Below are 17461 nucleotides of genomic sequence, written 5' to 3'. Positions count from 1 at the left end.
GCTATTTGATCAAGCCTTTAAAACAAACTACATATAAGATTGCTTTAAATTGACCAAAAAATTGAATACTTGCTTTAAATTGACCGTTCAATTTAAAGTTCGTCCCAAAATACAAACTTCTCCAAAATGAAAAACTATACACTATTTTTTACATTTATCTATTTAAAATGTCAGTTTATTACTTGACAAAACACAATATTTGGTAAATTTTTAAATTTGGTCAAAGCACCCAATGAGCTCATTTCGATTTTCTCCAAGGAGAAGAGGAGAAACTAATCAATTTTGAATATGTGGGGAAGACAGACTAATTCAATTTCTCCATGAAGATTGAGAAATGGAAAAGCTTTGGAGACGGATATTGCATTCTCTTAAAAATGTATAGGGTATTCTTATTGACTTGCAATTTAATTGTTCACTGACAAAAATTTTCTTTTTATTTAAGTATCTGAATCAAATGCAAACATATCATTAAAAATATCTTAAGATATTAATTAATGATGGCGTATTTTTTTACTTTTTTGATGGAACTAATCCTGCAGAAGCAGTTTTTACAAATGTAGAAAGATATGAAAAATTATAAGTGATAATTTTTCCAGAATTTATTGAACAATTTTCATTAAATAAATGATTAAAAGTGTTAAAAAATGAGTTTATGTTAGATTATTAAATATAACAAGTCCATTTGTTGAATTTGAATCAACATATGAATCTGAGATAGTCAAAGTGTAGCCTTCCCCTTTGTTCTGATTTTTGTTCATTTTTTAACATTATTATGGCAAAAATATTTTACGGGCGTGACATTGTCCCAATTAAATTGTGTATCATTCAAATAATAATATTTTCAATAGGTTTGCTAAATTTTTTCCATATTTTTCTTATATTCATGAAAGTGTTGATGAGTTCGAATATATTGAATCAATTGCATTCAACATATAACTTATTTTATCAAAAGCAGATTCATGACAGAATTTATTCATTAGATCTATTAAAAGAGAAGATTGTTCTTATTGAAGGCCGTCTTAAATCAGAATCAGCAACATACACACAGAAATGCCATGAAGTCGACGAATTGAAGAAAACATTGTTGTCCGAAGTTGAAAACAGAAGAAATTGATGGACAAATCGAAACATTCCGTTTATTTACGAACGGAATGTCGAAATCTTGAGAAAGGAATCCTTTTCCAACAAGGTCGTGTTCGTGCTCTTGAAGATGAACTTGAAACGCCGATGAATATCCACAGATGGCGTTTCTTAGAAGCATCGAATCCAGAACTTCTTAATCTCCTCAAGATGACACAAGAACTCCGAAACAAACTTATGGAACGTCTTTATCGAATCGACAAACTTAAAGTTCTTCGTGAAGAACGTCGTAAACTTCTTGTTCGCGAACAAAGGAAAGTTGGAAGTCAAACGAAAGATGACGGTGATGAAGAAATTAGAATTCTTGAAGAACAGCTCGAAATGAAGACGAAACAACTTCAAGAGATCGAAACAGAGCTGTTTGATCGCTCAAGTAACATCGATGAACTTAAGAAGAGTGTTGAAGAAGTTCGTGGTGAACTCAATTACACTAAATCATCATATTTCATGGAGAAGAAGAAAGTCCACGAGATGAGGTCATCAACACAGTCAAAAACAGAAGAAATAGCAGGAAACACAGCCAAGTTCATTGGCGGTGGATTCCCAGTCAGTTCAGTTCCTTCAACAGCACAATCTATCTCTGCAATCGAAGGGAACAAGATAAACAAAGCAATCGTAATTCCGAAAGTAACAAATTCTCGTCCTTCGAAAGTTTTACCTAAAGGATGGAATCCATCACGACAAGCACTCAAACCTTTCTTACCAACTGTCTCCGAACTTCGTGCTTAATTATTTCTATTTCTATATTGTTTTTTTTTATTTGTTATTTTATAAATTGTTTGATTTACTTTATTTAATATTAAGAATTCATTTGAAGTTAAAAAAATTTCATACACTCTCAAAACTAATAAACGCCTATTTTTAAATCCTGCAAATCCAGATACAATGAAATTTCTATGCATTTATTGCTTGCGATGTTATTTTTCTTAATTAGTATTTCACAATATCCAATTAGAAATGTATTGCTTCCTTTTGGTTTGTTTTCTCCTCATTTAAAAATTGAAAAATTAAAAGCAAAGTTTTTATAAAAAAGAAAAGATTTAACAGCTTAAATAATTTGTTTTGCCGTTGAACAGAATAACGACTTTTGTCGACATAATACTGCCATTTATATCTATACTTTGCGTGAAAATAATCCTGCAGTTGCAGTTTTTGCAAACTTTGAAAGAAAAATCGATTTAAGGGAGATTATTCTATGAGAAACTATTGAGCAGTTTTCATTAAATATATGAGTAAACGTATTAAAATCGTAACCTTCTTTTATATTCTTAAATATAACAGTTCCTGATCCTGTGGTTGAATTAGAGTCAACATATGAATCTGAAATAGTCGAATTATAACCATCTATATCTTGCCCAAACATGTATTTTGCAGTGTTATTTAAAAATATGCAGTGATCTAAATTAGTTTTGGATATACAATAAAATAGAACTTGGTTTTTATCTGCTCCACATTTATTTCCAATAATATTACAATACGAAACTGTATGAGTTAATGAATAATCTGAAGAGGAAATAAAAGCGAAAAACTTTCAATTTGAGCGTTTTCTCTAAATGTTGAAAAATTATATGTACCCGAATTTCCTAAAAGTCCAATAGTTATTGATGAATACATTTGTTGTTTGTGATGTTGTTATTATCAAAACATATATCGCCAAAAGAAATACCAAATGTGTAACTTCCTTTTTCTTCATTTTCTCCACATTTAAGAACAGAAACTTCAATTGCATAGTTTTTATTAGAAAGGTATTGCTTAGCAGCTTGAGCAAATGCCATAGCTTGCTCTGCTATTGACGCATAATAACATGTTCGATGTTGGACGAACTCTCCATCTGCTTGGCAGTTATAATAAACAGACCCTCCACCATATTCTGTGGTGGAACTACAATTGGTAAATACTGTTTCTTCAAGTAATGTACACACTTTATTAGTTCTTTGAATGCAAATTGCGCCAGTTTCTTTGCATTCTTTATAGAAACAAAGTAAAACATAATAATTATTGATACTGCTATTATCAAATAATACGGTCCCATTTTGTATATAGTCACATTTATCTTTACTACCAAAATATTGATCCCAGCTGGACTTTTTTGCATTTTTCAAATTTAATATGTGCATTTAAATATGCCGAAGATTGATTAGGTTTAATCATCTAGTAATGAATATTATTCTTCTCTTTGTTCTGTATCATAAAGTTCATCACTGCAAGATTTGTCTGTATTTTGTCGCATAATAAAGTCGTAAAAATATTTTTACGGGTGTGAACTATCCAAAGAAAAAGAATTTCCAATTTAAACTGTGACATCGCTAATGATCGAAAAATTAACAATTTTAATAAGGATCTAATTTGTAGAAATAACAACAAGAACCTCCAAAATCCAAAATACAAAGGGACGAACTTTAAATTGAATGGTCAATTTAAAGCAAGTATTCAATTTTTTGGTCAATTTAAAGCAATGAATGAGAAAAACTTTGAGCTTAGGGCTAATGAAGGTTTTTACAACGTAGATAGATAGACAAATGTATATGTCATCATTCCTATGAGTATGGTAGATTTCTATAAAAAGTGAGTGCAATATCACATTGCATTTCGAAACATGAGAGAAATAAGCATATATATACGTTATTACATATATATCTATATGCTATTCTATATTATTACAATGTTAAAATAAGAAAAGCTCTAAGAGTCTCATTTGAAATATAATCTATGTTATTTTTATATAACAATTATCAATGAGAATGTAAATTATATTTGATTAGACGATAAATGATGAATAGACTTAATTATTTATGATTAGACATGTGTGAATAGAAAAATTTGTTAACATTTATGAAGATAATGTGTTTTGATTGAGATTACATTTGTGCTTAGTGGGATATTGCTATTATATTGCATTTATATGTGTAAATTAGGAAAACTCGCACTTTTTCACTTGAATGTGATTCATTGAATTTTAATTCAAGAAAGGAGTTTACAAATGCAGAGTATTGTTCCTTTACCCTGCATTTGTAAACTCCTTTCTCGAATAGCTTGCACTTTTTCACTTGAATGTGATTCATTGAATTTCAATTCAAGAAAGGAGTTTACAAATGCAGAGTATTGTTCCTTTACCCTGCATTTGTAAACTCCTTTCTCGAATAGCTTGCACTTTTTCACTTGAATGTGATTCATTGAATTTCAATTCAAGAAAGGAGTTTACAAATGCAGAGTATTGTTCCTTTACCCTGCATTTGTAAACTCCTTTCTCGAATAGCTTGCACTTTTTCACTTGAATGTGATTCATTGAATTTCAATTCAAGAAAGGAGTTTACAAATGCAGAGTATTGTTCCTTTACCCTGCATTTGTAAACTCCTTTCTCGAATAGCTTGCACTTTTTCACTTGAATGTGATTCATTGAATTTCAATTCAAGAAAGGAGTTTACAAATGCAGAGTATTGTTCCTTTACCCTGCATTTGTAAACTCCTTTCTTGAATATCTTCATTTCTTTTAATTATAAAGATCACATTCTGTATAAAACTCCTCAAATATCCTCAATTTCCCATTACAATAATAAATAACCATTTTCTATATTTCTTAAATTTCTCTAATCCTTAATTTTCTTATCAAATTTGTTATTTTTTCAATAATTTTTAAAATTTTCTAATATTTTTTGGAAATTTTTATTTAATTTTGTGAGAAATTTATTCAATTCTTATTATATAATAATATTATTCAAAAATATTGTTGTAATTTTTCAGTGATTACGATAATTTTTAATTCAATTTTTAATCGAATGTTTTGATGGGACGAGCTTACTGAGCATTGGCTCATCCCATCAAAACATTCCATTCAAAACTCTGGCCTTCATCGAGGCCAGAGCTCACAATTCATCTCCTCAGAGCCAAGTTCCTCGACGGTCGTCCTCATTAGGCACGATCCGAGAGGAACTTGGCTCTTCATTAAAATCACAAGCTCTGGCCATTGCTAAGGCCAGAGCTTCGCAAACCATCCTCGGGGCCGGTTTCCTCAAAGACCGCCCTGATTCAGGGCGGCCGGAGAGGAATCCAGCTCCGAGAGAGTGCCCATACGAAGCTCTGGCCTTAGCAGTGGCCAGGGCTTTCAAAAACAATCCTCAGGGCCGAGTTTTGCGATGATCGTCGATCATGTCGACAGTCTCGCAAGAACTCGGCCCTGAAAGACATACAGATACATGCTCTGGCCCCAGCAAAGACCAGGGCTTCGTTTTAAATACCCAGGGCCGGCTTTCTCAAATGCAGCCCTTATCCCGGGCGGCAGGAGCGGAATCCGGCCTTGGGATACTTACCAAACGAAGCTCTGACCCTAGCAAAGGCCAGAGCCTACAAATGCAATCCTCAGGGCCGATTTTGAGGGAGATCGTCCACATCATTGACGATCTCCTCTCATTTCGGCCCTGAAAGAAAGAAATACACAGGCCCTGACCATAGCAAAGGCCAGGGCTTCGCTTTAAATCCATAGGGCCGGCTTTCTCAAATGCCGCCCTTATCCCAGGCGGCAGGAGCGAAAACCGGCCATGGGAATCCTACAATACCAAGCCCTGGCTCCTACTGAGGCCAGAGCCTGCAAAATTCATCCTCAGGGCCGAGTTTTGCGATGATCATCCACATGATAGACATTCTCGCAGAAACTCGGCCCTGAAAGACGTAATATCACAGTCTCTGGCCTCAGTAGAGGCCAGAGCCTCGCTTACATTACTCAGGGCCGGCTTTCTCAAATGCCGTCCTGATCTATGGCGGCAGGAGAGAAATCCGGCCCTGGGAAGCATGAAATACGAAGATCTGGCCTTATAAGAGGCCAGAATCTGCAAATACTCCCTTCTCTACAGATTATGATCCAATGTAACACAGAAAGCCTAGAAGGAAGCCCTTTCTCAAGGTTAAGACTTCCTTCCTGGCTTTCTGATACTGGATGGAGTGGAGTTTGGCTTCCATTGCAACTCCTTCCAGGAAGATCAAATGATTACACAAAAGTCATGGCAATTGTATTCTAACACTATAAATACAATTGCCATGGCCTACAATTGCGAGTGCCTGCTGCTTCAGCAGAGATTTGCAGCAGACACTCGCAATGTTAACCAAAATTCGTCTGAAAGTTAGAAGATGGGCTTTTTCTCAAGGTCAAAGTCCATTTCCTAACCTTCTTATATTATTTATTATTAAAATAACCATTTTGACAGATTATTATTTTTTATCCCGGCATCATCAGCTTGTCATTCTAAGCTTATCATTTTCAGCTTATACTTATAAATTCTAAAACAGTGATTATTGAATTCACGGAATAGAACACCACATTAAGAAATATTATTTACTAACTTTTTCAATAATTAAAAAATATCAATGATACTTAAGTGTCATCACATACAACACATTCTTATGATCATCATAATATATATTATAGAATATTGCATAATAATCCAAATTCAATTTCAATATTAAAGTGTACTATCCATTATCTCTTAACATCATAACATACTCAACGAGTACTGATCATATGCTATTGATCAAGCCTTTAAAACAAACTACATATAAGATTGCTTTAAATTGACCAAAAAATTGAATACTTGCTTTAAATTGACCGTTCAATTTAAAGTTCGTCCCAAAATACAAACTTCTCCAAAATGAAAAACTATACACTATTTTTTACATTTATCTATTTAAAATGTCAGTTTATTACTTGACAAAACACAATATTTGGTAAATTTTTAAATTTGGTCAAAGCACCCAATGAGCTCATTTCGATTTTCTCCAAGGAGAAGAGGAGAAACTAATCAATTTTGAATATGTGGGGAAGACAGACTAATTCAATTTCTCCATGAAGATTGAGAAATGGAAAAGCTTTGGAGACGGATATTGCATTCTCTTAAAAATGTATAGGGTATTCTTATTGACTTGCAATTTAATTGTTCACTGACAAAAATTTTCTTTTTATTTAAGTATCTGAATCAAATGCAAACATATCATTAAAAATATCTTAAGATATTAATTAATGATGGCGTATTTTTTTACTTTTTTGATGGAACTAATCCTGCAGAAGCAGTTTTTACAAATGTAGAAAGATATGAAAAATTATAAGTGATAATTTTTCCAGAATTTATTGAACAATTTTCATTAAATAAATGATTAAAAGTGTTAAAAAATGAGTTTATTGTTAGATTATTAAATATAACAAGTCCATTTGTTGAATTTGAATCAACATATGAATCTGAGATAGTCAAAGTGTAGCCTTCCCCTTTGTTCTGATTTTTGTTCATTTTTTAACATTATTATGGCAAAAATATTTTACGGGCGTGACATTGTCCCAATTAAATTGTGTATCATTCAAATAATAATATTTTCAATAGGTTTGCTAAATTTTTTCCATATTTTTCTTATATTCATGAAAGTGTTGATGAGTTCGAATATATTGAATCAATTGCATTCAACATATAACTTATTTTATCAAAAGCAGATTCATGACAGAATTTATTCATTAGATCTATTAAAAGAGAAGATTGTTCTTATTGAAGGCCGTCTTAAATCAGAATCAGCAACATACACACAGAAATGCCATGAAGTCGACGAATTGAAGAAAACATTGTTGTCCGAAGTTGAAAAACAGAAGAAATTGATGGACAAATCGAAACATTCCGTTTATTTACGAACGGAATGTCGAAATCTTGAGAAAGGAATCCTTTTCCAACAAGGTCGTGTTCGTGCTCTTGAAGATGAACTTGAAACGCCGATGAATATCCACAGATGGCGTTTCTTAGAAGCATCGAATCCAGAACTTCTTAATCTCCTCAAGATGACACAAGAACTCCGAAACAAACTTATGGAACGTCTTTATCGAATCGACAAACTTAAAGTTCTTCGTGAAGAACGTCGTAAACTTCTTGTTCGCGAACAAAGGAAAGTTGGAAGTCAAACGAAAGATGACGGTGATGAAGAAATTAGAATTCTTGAAGAACAGCTCGAAATGAAGACGAAACAACTTCAAGAGATCGAAACAGAGCTGTTTGATCGCTCAAGTAACATCGATGAACTTAAGAAGAGTGTTGAAGAAGTTCGTGGTGAACTCAATTACACTAAATCATCATATTTCATGGAGAAGAAGAAAGTCCACGAGATGAGGTCATCAACACAGTCAAAAACAGAAGAAATAGCAGGAAACACAGCCAAGTTCATTGGCGGTGGATTCCCAGTCAGTTCAGTTCCTTCAACAGCACAATCTATCTCTGCAATCGAAGGGAACAAGATAAACAAAGCAATCGTAATTCCGAAAGTAACAAATTCTCGTCCTTCGAAAGTTTTACCTAAAGGATGGAATCCATCACGACAAGCACTCAAACCTTTCTTACCAACTGTCTCCGAACTTCGTGCTTAATTATTTCTATTTCTATATTGTTTTTTTTTATTTGTTATTTTATAAATTGTTTGATTTACTTTATTTAATATTAAGAATTCATTTGAAGTTAAAAAAATTTCATACACTCTCAAAACTAATAAACGCCTATTTTTAAATCCTGCAAATCCAGATACAATGAAATTTCTATGCATTTATTGCTTGCGATGTTATTTTTCTTAATTAGTATTTCACAATATCCAATTAGAAATGTATTGCTTCCTTTTGGTTTGTTTTCTCCTCATTTAAAAATTGAAAAATTAAAAGCAAAGTTTTTATAAAAAGAAAAGATTTAACAGCTTAAATAATTTGTTTTGCCGTTGAACAGAATAACGACTTTTGTCGACATAATACTGCCATTTATATCTATACTTTGCGTGAAAATAATCCTGCAGTTGCAGTTTTTGCAAACTTTGAAAGAAAAATCGATTTAAGGGAGATTATTCTATGAGAAACTATTGAGCAGTTTTCATTAAATATATGAGTAAACGTATTAAAATCGTAACCTTCTTTTATATTCTTAAATATAACAGTTCCTGATCCTGTGGTTGAATTAGAGTCAACATATGAATCTGAAATAGTCGAATTATAACCATCTATATCTTGCCCAAACATGTATTTTGCAGTGTTATTTAAAAATATGCAGTGATCTAAATTAGTTTTGGATATACAATAAAATAGAACTTGGTTTTTATCTGCTCCACATTTATTTCCAATAATATTACAATACGAAACTGTATGAGTTAATGAATAATCTGAAGAGGAAAATAAAAGCGAAAAACTTTCAATTTGAGCGTTTTCTCTAAATGTTGAAAAATTATATGTACCCGAATTTCCTAAAAGTCCAATAGTTATTGATGAATACATTTGTTGTTTGTGATGTTGTTATTATCAAAACATATATCGCCAAAAGAAATACCAAATGTGTAACTTCCTTTTTCTTCATTTTCTCCACATTTAAGAACAGAAACTTCAATTGCATAGTTTTTATTAGAAAGGTATTGCTTAGCAGCTTGAGCAAATGCCATAGCTTGCTCTGCTATTGACGCATAATAACATGTTCGATGTTGGACGAACTCTCCATCTGCTTGGCAGTTATAATAAACAGACCCTCCACCATATTCTGTGGTGGAACTACAATTGGTAAATACTGTTTCTTCAAGTAATGTACACACTTTATTAGTTCTTTGAATGCAAATTGCGCCAGTTTCTTTGCATTCTTTATAGAAACAAAGTAAAACATAATAATTATTGATACTGCTATTATCAAATAATACGGTCCCATTTTGTATATAGTCACATTTATCTTTACTACCAAAATATTGATCCCAGCTGGACTTTTTTGCATTTTTCAAATTTAATATGTGCATTTAAATATGCCGAAGATTGATTAGGTTTAATCATCTAGTAATGAATATTATTCTTCTCTTTGTTCTGTATCATAAAGTTCATCACTGCAAGATTTGTCTGTATTTTGTCGCATAATAAAGTCGTAAAAATATTTTTACGGGTGTGAACTATCCAAAGAAAAAGAATTTCCAATTTAAACTGTGACATCGCTAATGATCGAAAAATTAACAATTTTAATAAGGATCTAATTTGTAGAAATAACAACAAGAACCTCCAAAATCCAAAATACAAAGGGACGAACTTTAAATTGAATGGTCAATTTAAAGCAAGTATTCAATTTTTTGGTCAATTTAAAGCAATGAATGAGAAAAACTTTGAGCTTAGGGCTAATGAAGGTTTTTACAACGTAGATAGATAGACAAATGTATATGTCATCATTCCTATGAGTATGGTAGATTTCTATAAAAAGTGAGTGCAATATCACATTGCATTTCGAAACATGAGAGAAATAAGCATATATATACGTTATTACATATATATCTATATGCTATTCTATATTATTACAATGTTAAAATAAGAAAAGCTCTAAGAGTCTCATTTGAAATATAATCTATGTTATTTTTATATAACAATTATCAATGAGAATGTAAATTATATTTGATTAGACGATAAATGATGAATAGACTTAATTATTTATGATTAGACATGTGTGAATAGAAAAATTTGTTAACATTTATGAAGATAATGTGTTTTGATTGAGATTACATTTGTGCTTAGTGGGATATTGCTATTATATTGCATTTATATGTGTAAATTAGGAAAACTCGCACTTTTTCACTTGAATGTGATTCATTGAATTTTAATTCAAGAAAGGAGTTTACAAATGCAGAGTATTGTTCCTTTACCCTGCATTTGTAAACTCCTTTCTCGAATAGCTTGCACTTTTTCACTTGAATGTGATTCATTGAATTTCAATTCAAGAAAGGAGTTTACAAATGCAGAGTATTGTTCCTTTACCCTGCATTTGTAAACTCCTTTCTTGAATATCTTCATTTCTTTTAATTATAAAGATCACATTCTGTATAAAACTCCTCAAATATCCTCAATTTCCCATTACAATAATAAATAACCATTTTCTATATTTCTTAAATTTCTCTAATCCTTAATTTTCTTATCAAATTTGTTATTTTTTCAATAATTTTTAAAATTTTCTAATATTTTTTGGAAATTTTTATTTAATTTTGTGAGAAATTTATTCAATTCTTATTATATAATAATATTATTCAAAAATATTGTTGTAATTTTTCAGTGATTACGATAATTTTTAATTCAATTTTTAATCGAATGTTTTGATGGGACGAGCTTACTGAGCATTGGCTCATCCCATCAAAACATTCCATTCAAAACTCTGGCCTTCATCGAGGCCAGAGCTCACAATTCATCTCCTCAGAGCCAAGTTCCTCGACGGTCGTCCTCATTAGGCACGATCCGAGAGGAACTTGGCTCTTCATTAAAATCACAAGCTCTGGCCATTGCTAAGGCCAGAGCTTCGCAAACCATCCTCGGGCCGGTTTCCTCAAAGACCGCCCTGATTCAGGGCGGCCGGAGAGGAATCCAGCTCCGAGAGAGTGCCCATACGAAGCTCTGGCCTTAGCAGTGGCCAGGGCTTTCAAAAACAATCCTCAGGGCCGAGTTTTGCGATGATCGTCGATCATGTCGACAGTCTCGCAAGAACTCGGCCCTGAAAGACATACAGATACATGCTCTGGCCCCAGCAAAGACCAGGGCTTCGTTTTAAATACCCAGGGCCGGCTTTCTCAAATGCAGCCCTTATCCCGGGCGGCAGGAGCGGAATCCGGCCTTGGGATACTTACCAAACGAAGCTCTGACCCTAGCAAAGGCCAGAGCCTACAAATGCAATCCTCAGGGCCGATTTTGAGGGAGATCGTCCACATCATTGACGATCTCCTCTCATTTCGGCCCTGAAAGAAAGAAATACACAGGCCCTGACCATAGCAAAGGCCAGGGCTTCGCTTTAAATCCATAGGGCCGGCTTTCTCAAATGCCGCCCTTATCCCAGGCGGCAGGAGCGAAAACCGGCCATGGGAATCCTACAATACCAAGCCCTGGCTCCTACTGAGGCCAGAGCCTGCAAAATTCATCCTCAGGGCCGAGTTTTGCGATGATCATCCACATGATAGACATTCTCGCAGAAACTCGGCCCTGAAAGACGTAATATCACAGTCTCTGGCCTCAGTAGAGGCCAGAGCCTCGCTTACATTACTCAGGGCCGGCTTTCTCAAATGCCGTCCTGATCTATGGCGGCAGGAGAGAAATCCGGCCCTGGGAAGCATGAAATACGAAGATCTGGCCTTATAAGAGGCCAGAATCTGCAAATACTCCCTTCTCTACAGATTATGATCCAATGTAACACAGAAAGCCTAGAAGGAAGCCCTTTCTCAAGGTTAAGACTTCCTTCCTGGCTTTCTGATACTGGATGGAGTGGAGTTTGGCTTCCATTGCAACTCCTTCCAGGAAGATCAAATGATTACACAAAAGTCATGGCAATTGTATTCTAACACTATAAATACAATTGCCATGGCCTACAATTGCGAGTGCCTGCTGCTTCAGCAGAGATTTGCAGCAGACACTCGCAATGTTAACCAAAATTCGTCTGAAAGTTAGAAGATGGGCTTTTTCTCAAGGTCAAAGTCCATTTCCTAACCTTCTTATATTATTTATTATTAAAATAACCATTTTGACAGATTATTATTTTTTATCCCGGCATCATCAGCTTGTCATTCTAAGCTTATCATTTTCAGCTTATACTTATAAATTCTAAAACAGTGATTATTGAATTCACGGAATAGAACACCACATTAAGAAATATTATTTACTAACTTTTTCAATAATTAAAAAATATCAATGATACTTAAGTGTCATCACATACAACACATTCTTATGATCATCATAATATATATTATAGAATATTGCATAATAATCCAAATTCAATTTCAATATTAAAGTGTACTATCCATTATCTCTTAACATCATAACATACTCAACGAGTACTGATCATATGCTATTGATCAAGCCTTTAAAACAAACTACATATAAGATTGCTTTAAATTGACCAAAAAATTGAATACTTGCTTTAAATTGACCGTTCAATTTAAAGTTCGTCCCAAAATACAAACTTCTCCAAAATGAAAAACTATACACTATTTTTTACATTTATCTATTTAAAATGTCAGTTTATTACTTGACAAAACACAATATTTGGTAAATTTTTAAATTTGGTCAAAGCACCCAATGAGCTCATTTCGATTTTCTCCAAGGAGAAGAGGAGAAACTAATCAATTTTGAATATGTGGGGAAGACAGACTAATTCAATTTCTCCATGAAGATTGAGAAATGGAAAAGCTTTGGAGACGGATATTGCATTCTCTTAAAAATGTATAGGGTATTCTTATTGACTTGCAATTTAATTGTTCACTGACAAAAATTTTCTTTTTATTTAAGTATCTGAATCAAATGCAAACATATCATTAAAAATATCTTAAGATATTAATTAATGATGGCGTATTTTTTTACTTTTTTGATGGAACTAATCCTGCAGAAGCAGTTTTTACAAATGTAGAAAGATATGAAAAATTATAAGTGATAATTTTTCCAGAATTTATTGAACAATTTTCATTAAATAAATGATTAAAAGTGTTAAAAAATGAGTTTATTGTTAGATTATTAAATATAACAAGTCCATTTGTTGAATTTGAATCAACATATGAATCTGAGATAGTCAAAGTGTAGCCTTCCCCTTTGTTCTGATTTTTGTTCATTTTTTAACATTATTATGGCAAAAATATTTTACGGGCGTGACATTGTCCCAATTAAATTGTGTATCATTCAAATAATAATATTTTCAATAGGTTTGCTAAATTTTTTCCATATTTTTCTTATATTCATGAAAGTGTTGATGAGTTCGAATATATTGAATCAATTGCATTCAACATATAACTTATTTTATCAAAAGCAGATTCATGACAGAATTTATTCATTAGATCTATTAAAAGAGAAGATTGTTCTTATTGAAGGCCGTCTTAAATCAGAATCAGCAACATACACACAGAAATGCCATGAAGTCGACGAATTGAAGAAAACATTGTTGTCCGAAGTTGAAAAACAGAAGAAATTGATGGACAAATCGAAACATTCCGTTTATTTACGAACGGAATGTCGAAATCTTGAGAAAGGAATCCTTTTCCAACAAGGTCGTGTTCGTGCTCTTGAAGATGAACTTGAAACGCCGATGAATATCCACAGATGGCGTTTCTTAGAAGCATCGAATCCAGAACTTCTTAATCTCCTCAAGATGACACAAGAACTCCGAAACAAACTTATGGAACGTCTTTATCGAATCGACAAACTTAAAGTTCTTCGTGAAGAACGTCGTAAACTTCTTGTTCGCGAACAAAGGAAAGTTGGAAGTCAAACGAAAGATGACGGTGATGAAGAAATTAGAATTCTTGAAGAACAGCTCGAAATGAAGACGAAACAACTTCAAGAGATCGAAACAGAGCTGTTTGATCGCTCAAGTAACATCGATGAACTTAAGAAGAGTGTTGAAGAAGTTCGTGGTGAACTCAATTACACTAAATCATCATATTTCATGGAGAAGAAGAAAGTCCACGAGATGAGGTCATCAACACAGTCAAAAACAGAAGAAATAGCAGGAAACACAGCCAAGTTCATTGGCGGTGGATTCCCAGTCAGTTCAGTTCCTTCAACAGCACAATCTATCTCTGCAATCGAAGGGAACAAGATAAACAAAGCAATCGTAATTCCGAAAGTAACAAATTCTCGTCCTTCGAAAGTTTTACCTAAAGGATGGAATCCATCACGACAAGCACTCAAACCTTTCTTACCAACTGTCTCCGAACTTCGTGCTTAATTATTTCTATTTCTATATTGTTTTTTTTTATTTGTTATTTTATAAATTGTTTGATTTACTTTATTTAATATTAAGAATTCATTTGAAGTTAAAAAAATTTCATACACTCTCAAAACTAATAAACGCCTATTTTTAAATCCTGCAAATCCAGATACAATGAAATTTCTATGCATTTATTGCTTGCGATGTTATTTTTCTTAATTAGTATTTCACAATATCCAATTAGAAATGTATTGCTTCCTTTTGGTTTGTTTTCTCCTCATTTAAAAATTGAAAAATTAAAAGCAAAGTTTTTATAAAAAAGAAAAGATTTAACAGCTTAAATAATTTGTTTTGCCGTTGAACAGAATAACGACTTTTGTCGACATAATACTGCCATTTATATCTATACTTTGCGTGAAAATAATCCTGCAGTTGCAGTTTTTGCAAACTTTGAAAGAAAAATCGATTTAAGGGAGATTATTCTATGAGAAACTATTGAGCAGTTTTCATTAAATATATGAGTAAACGTATTAAAATCGTAACCTTCTTTTATATTCTTAAATATAACAGTTCCTGATCCTGTGGTTGAATTAGAGTCAACATATGAATCTGAAATAGTCGAATTATAACCATCTATATCTTGCCCAAACATGTATTTTGCAGTGTTATTTAAAAATATGCAGTGATCTAAATTAGTTTTGGATATACAATAAAATAGAACTTGGTTTTTATCTGCTCCACATTTATTTCCAATAATATTACAATACGAAACTGTATGAGTTAATGAATAATCTGAAGAGGAAAATAAAAGCGAAAAACTTTCAATTTGAGCGTTTTCTCTAAATGTTGAAAAATTATATGTACCCGAATTTCCTAAAAGTCCAATAGTTATTGATGAATACATTTGTTGTTTGTGATGTTGTTATTATCAAAACATATATCGCCAAAAGAAATACCAAATGTGTAACTTCCTTTTTCTTCATTTTCTCCACATTTAAGAACAGAAACTTCAATTGCATAGTTTTTATTAGAAAGGTATTGCTTAGCAGCTTGAGCAAATGCCATAGCTTGCTCTGCTATTGACGCATAATAACATGTTCGATGTTGGACGAACTCTCCATCTGCTTGGCAGTTATAATAAACAGACCCTCCACCATATTCTGTGGTGGAACTACAATTGGTAAATACTGTTTCTTCAAGTAATGTACACACTTTATTAGTTCTTTGAATGCAAATTGCGCCAGTTTCTTTGCATTCTTTATAGAAACAAAGTAAAACATAATAATTATTGATACTGCTATTATCAAATAATACGGTCCCATTTTGTATATAGTCACATTTATCTTTACTACCAAAATATTGATCCCAGCTGGACTTTTTTGCATTTTTCAAATTTAATATGTGCATTTAAATATGCCGAAGATTGATTAGGTTTAATCATCTAGTAATGAATATTATTCTTCTCTTTGTTCTGTATCATAAAGTTCATCACTGCAAGATTTGTCTGTATTTTGTCGCATAATAAAGTCGTAAAAATATTTTTACGGGTGTGAACTATCCAAAGAAAAAGAATTTCCAATTTAAACTGTGACATCGCTAATGATCGAAAAATTAACAATTTTAATAAGGATCTAATTTGTAGAAATAACAACAAGAACCTCCAAAATCCAAAATACAAAGGGACGAACTTTAAATTGAATGGTCAATTTAAAGCAAGTATTCAATTTTTTGGTCAATTTAAAGCAATGAATGAGAAAAACTTTGAGCTTAGGGCTAATGAAGGTTTTTACAACGTAGATAGATAGACAAATGTATATGTCATCATTCCTATGAGTATGGTAGATTTCTATAAAAAGTGAGTGCAATATCACATTGCATTTCGAAACATGAGAGAAATAAGCATATATATACGTTATTACATATATATCTATATGCTATTCTATATTATTACAATGTTAAAATAAGAAAAGCTCTAAGAGTCTCATTTGAAATATAATCTATGTTATTTTTATATAACAATTATCAATGAGAATGTAAATTATATTTGATTAGACGATAAATGATGAATAGACTTAATTATTTATGATTAGACATGTGTGAATAGAAAAATTTGTTAACATTTATGAAGATAATGTGTTTTGATTGAGATTACATTTGTGCTTAGTGGGATATTGCTATTATATTGCATTTATATGTGTAAATTAGGAAAACTCGCACTTTTTCACTTGAATGTGATTCATTGAATTTTAATTCAAGAAAGGAGTTTACAAATGCAGAGTATTGTTCCTTTACCCTGCATTTGTAAACTCCTTTCTCGAATAGCTTGCACTTTTTCACTTGAATGTGATTCATTGAATTTCAATTCAAGAAAGGAGTTTACAAATGCAGAGTATTGTTCCTTTACCCTGCATTTGTAAACTCCTTTCTTGAATATCTTCATTTCTTTTAATTATAAAGATCACATTCTGTATAAAACTCCTCAAATATCCTCAATTTCCCATTACAATAATAAATAACCATTTTCTATATTTCTTAAATTTCTCTAATCCTTAATTTTCTTATCAAATTTGTTATTTTTTCAATAATTTTTAAAATTTTCTAATATTTTTTGGAAATTTTTATTTAATTTTGTGAG

General features: G+C 32.2%; 3 protein-coding genes across 3 annotated transcripts; all 3 read left to right on the top strand.

Moving 5' to 3' along the window:
• Nucleotides 1-1113: 1113 nt before the first annotated feature.
• Nucleotides 1114-1869, top strand: TVAGG3_0256450 (cilia- and flagella-associated protein 58-related family; the record flags this gene model as incomplete). The annotated part of the gene is made up of 1 exon (XM_051228230.1): nt 1114-1869. The coding sequence occupies one exon, from the start codon at nt 1114-1116 to the stop codon at nt 1867-1869; it is 756 nt and encodes a 251-aa protein (XP_051097960.1).
• A 5669-nt stretch (nt 1870-7538) lies between these two features.
• Nucleotides 7539-8525, top strand: TVAGG3_0256440 (cilia- and flagella-associated protein 58-related family; the record flags this gene model as incomplete). The annotated part of the gene is made up of 1 exon (XM_051228229.1): nt 7539-8525. The coding sequence occupies one exon, from the start codon at nt 7539-7541 to the stop codon at nt 8523-8525; it is 987 nt and encodes a 328-aa protein (XP_051097959.1).
• A 5332-nt stretch (nt 8526-13857) lies between these two features.
• TVAGG3_0256430 (cilia- and flagella-associated protein 58-related family) lies at nt 13858-14844 on the top strand (the record flags this gene model as incomplete). The annotated part of the gene is made up of 1 exon (XM_051228228.1): nt 13858-14844. The coding sequence occupies one exon, from the start codon at nt 13858-13860 to the stop codon at nt 14842-14844; it is 987 nt and encodes a 328-aa protein (XP_051097958.1).
• Between the last annotated feature and the right edge of the window lie 2617 nt (nt 14845-17461).

Source organism: Trichomonas vaginalis, chromosome V (assembly GCF_026262505.1).
Source record: "Trichomonas vaginalis G3 chromosome V, whole genome shotgun sequence".
NCBI classification, from domain to species: Eukaryota; Parabasalia; order Trichomonadida; family Trichomonadidae; genus Trichomonas; species Trichomonas vaginalis.
Note: the sequence above shows the minus strand (reverse complement) of the source record. Positions and strands in the feature narration are given on the sequence as shown.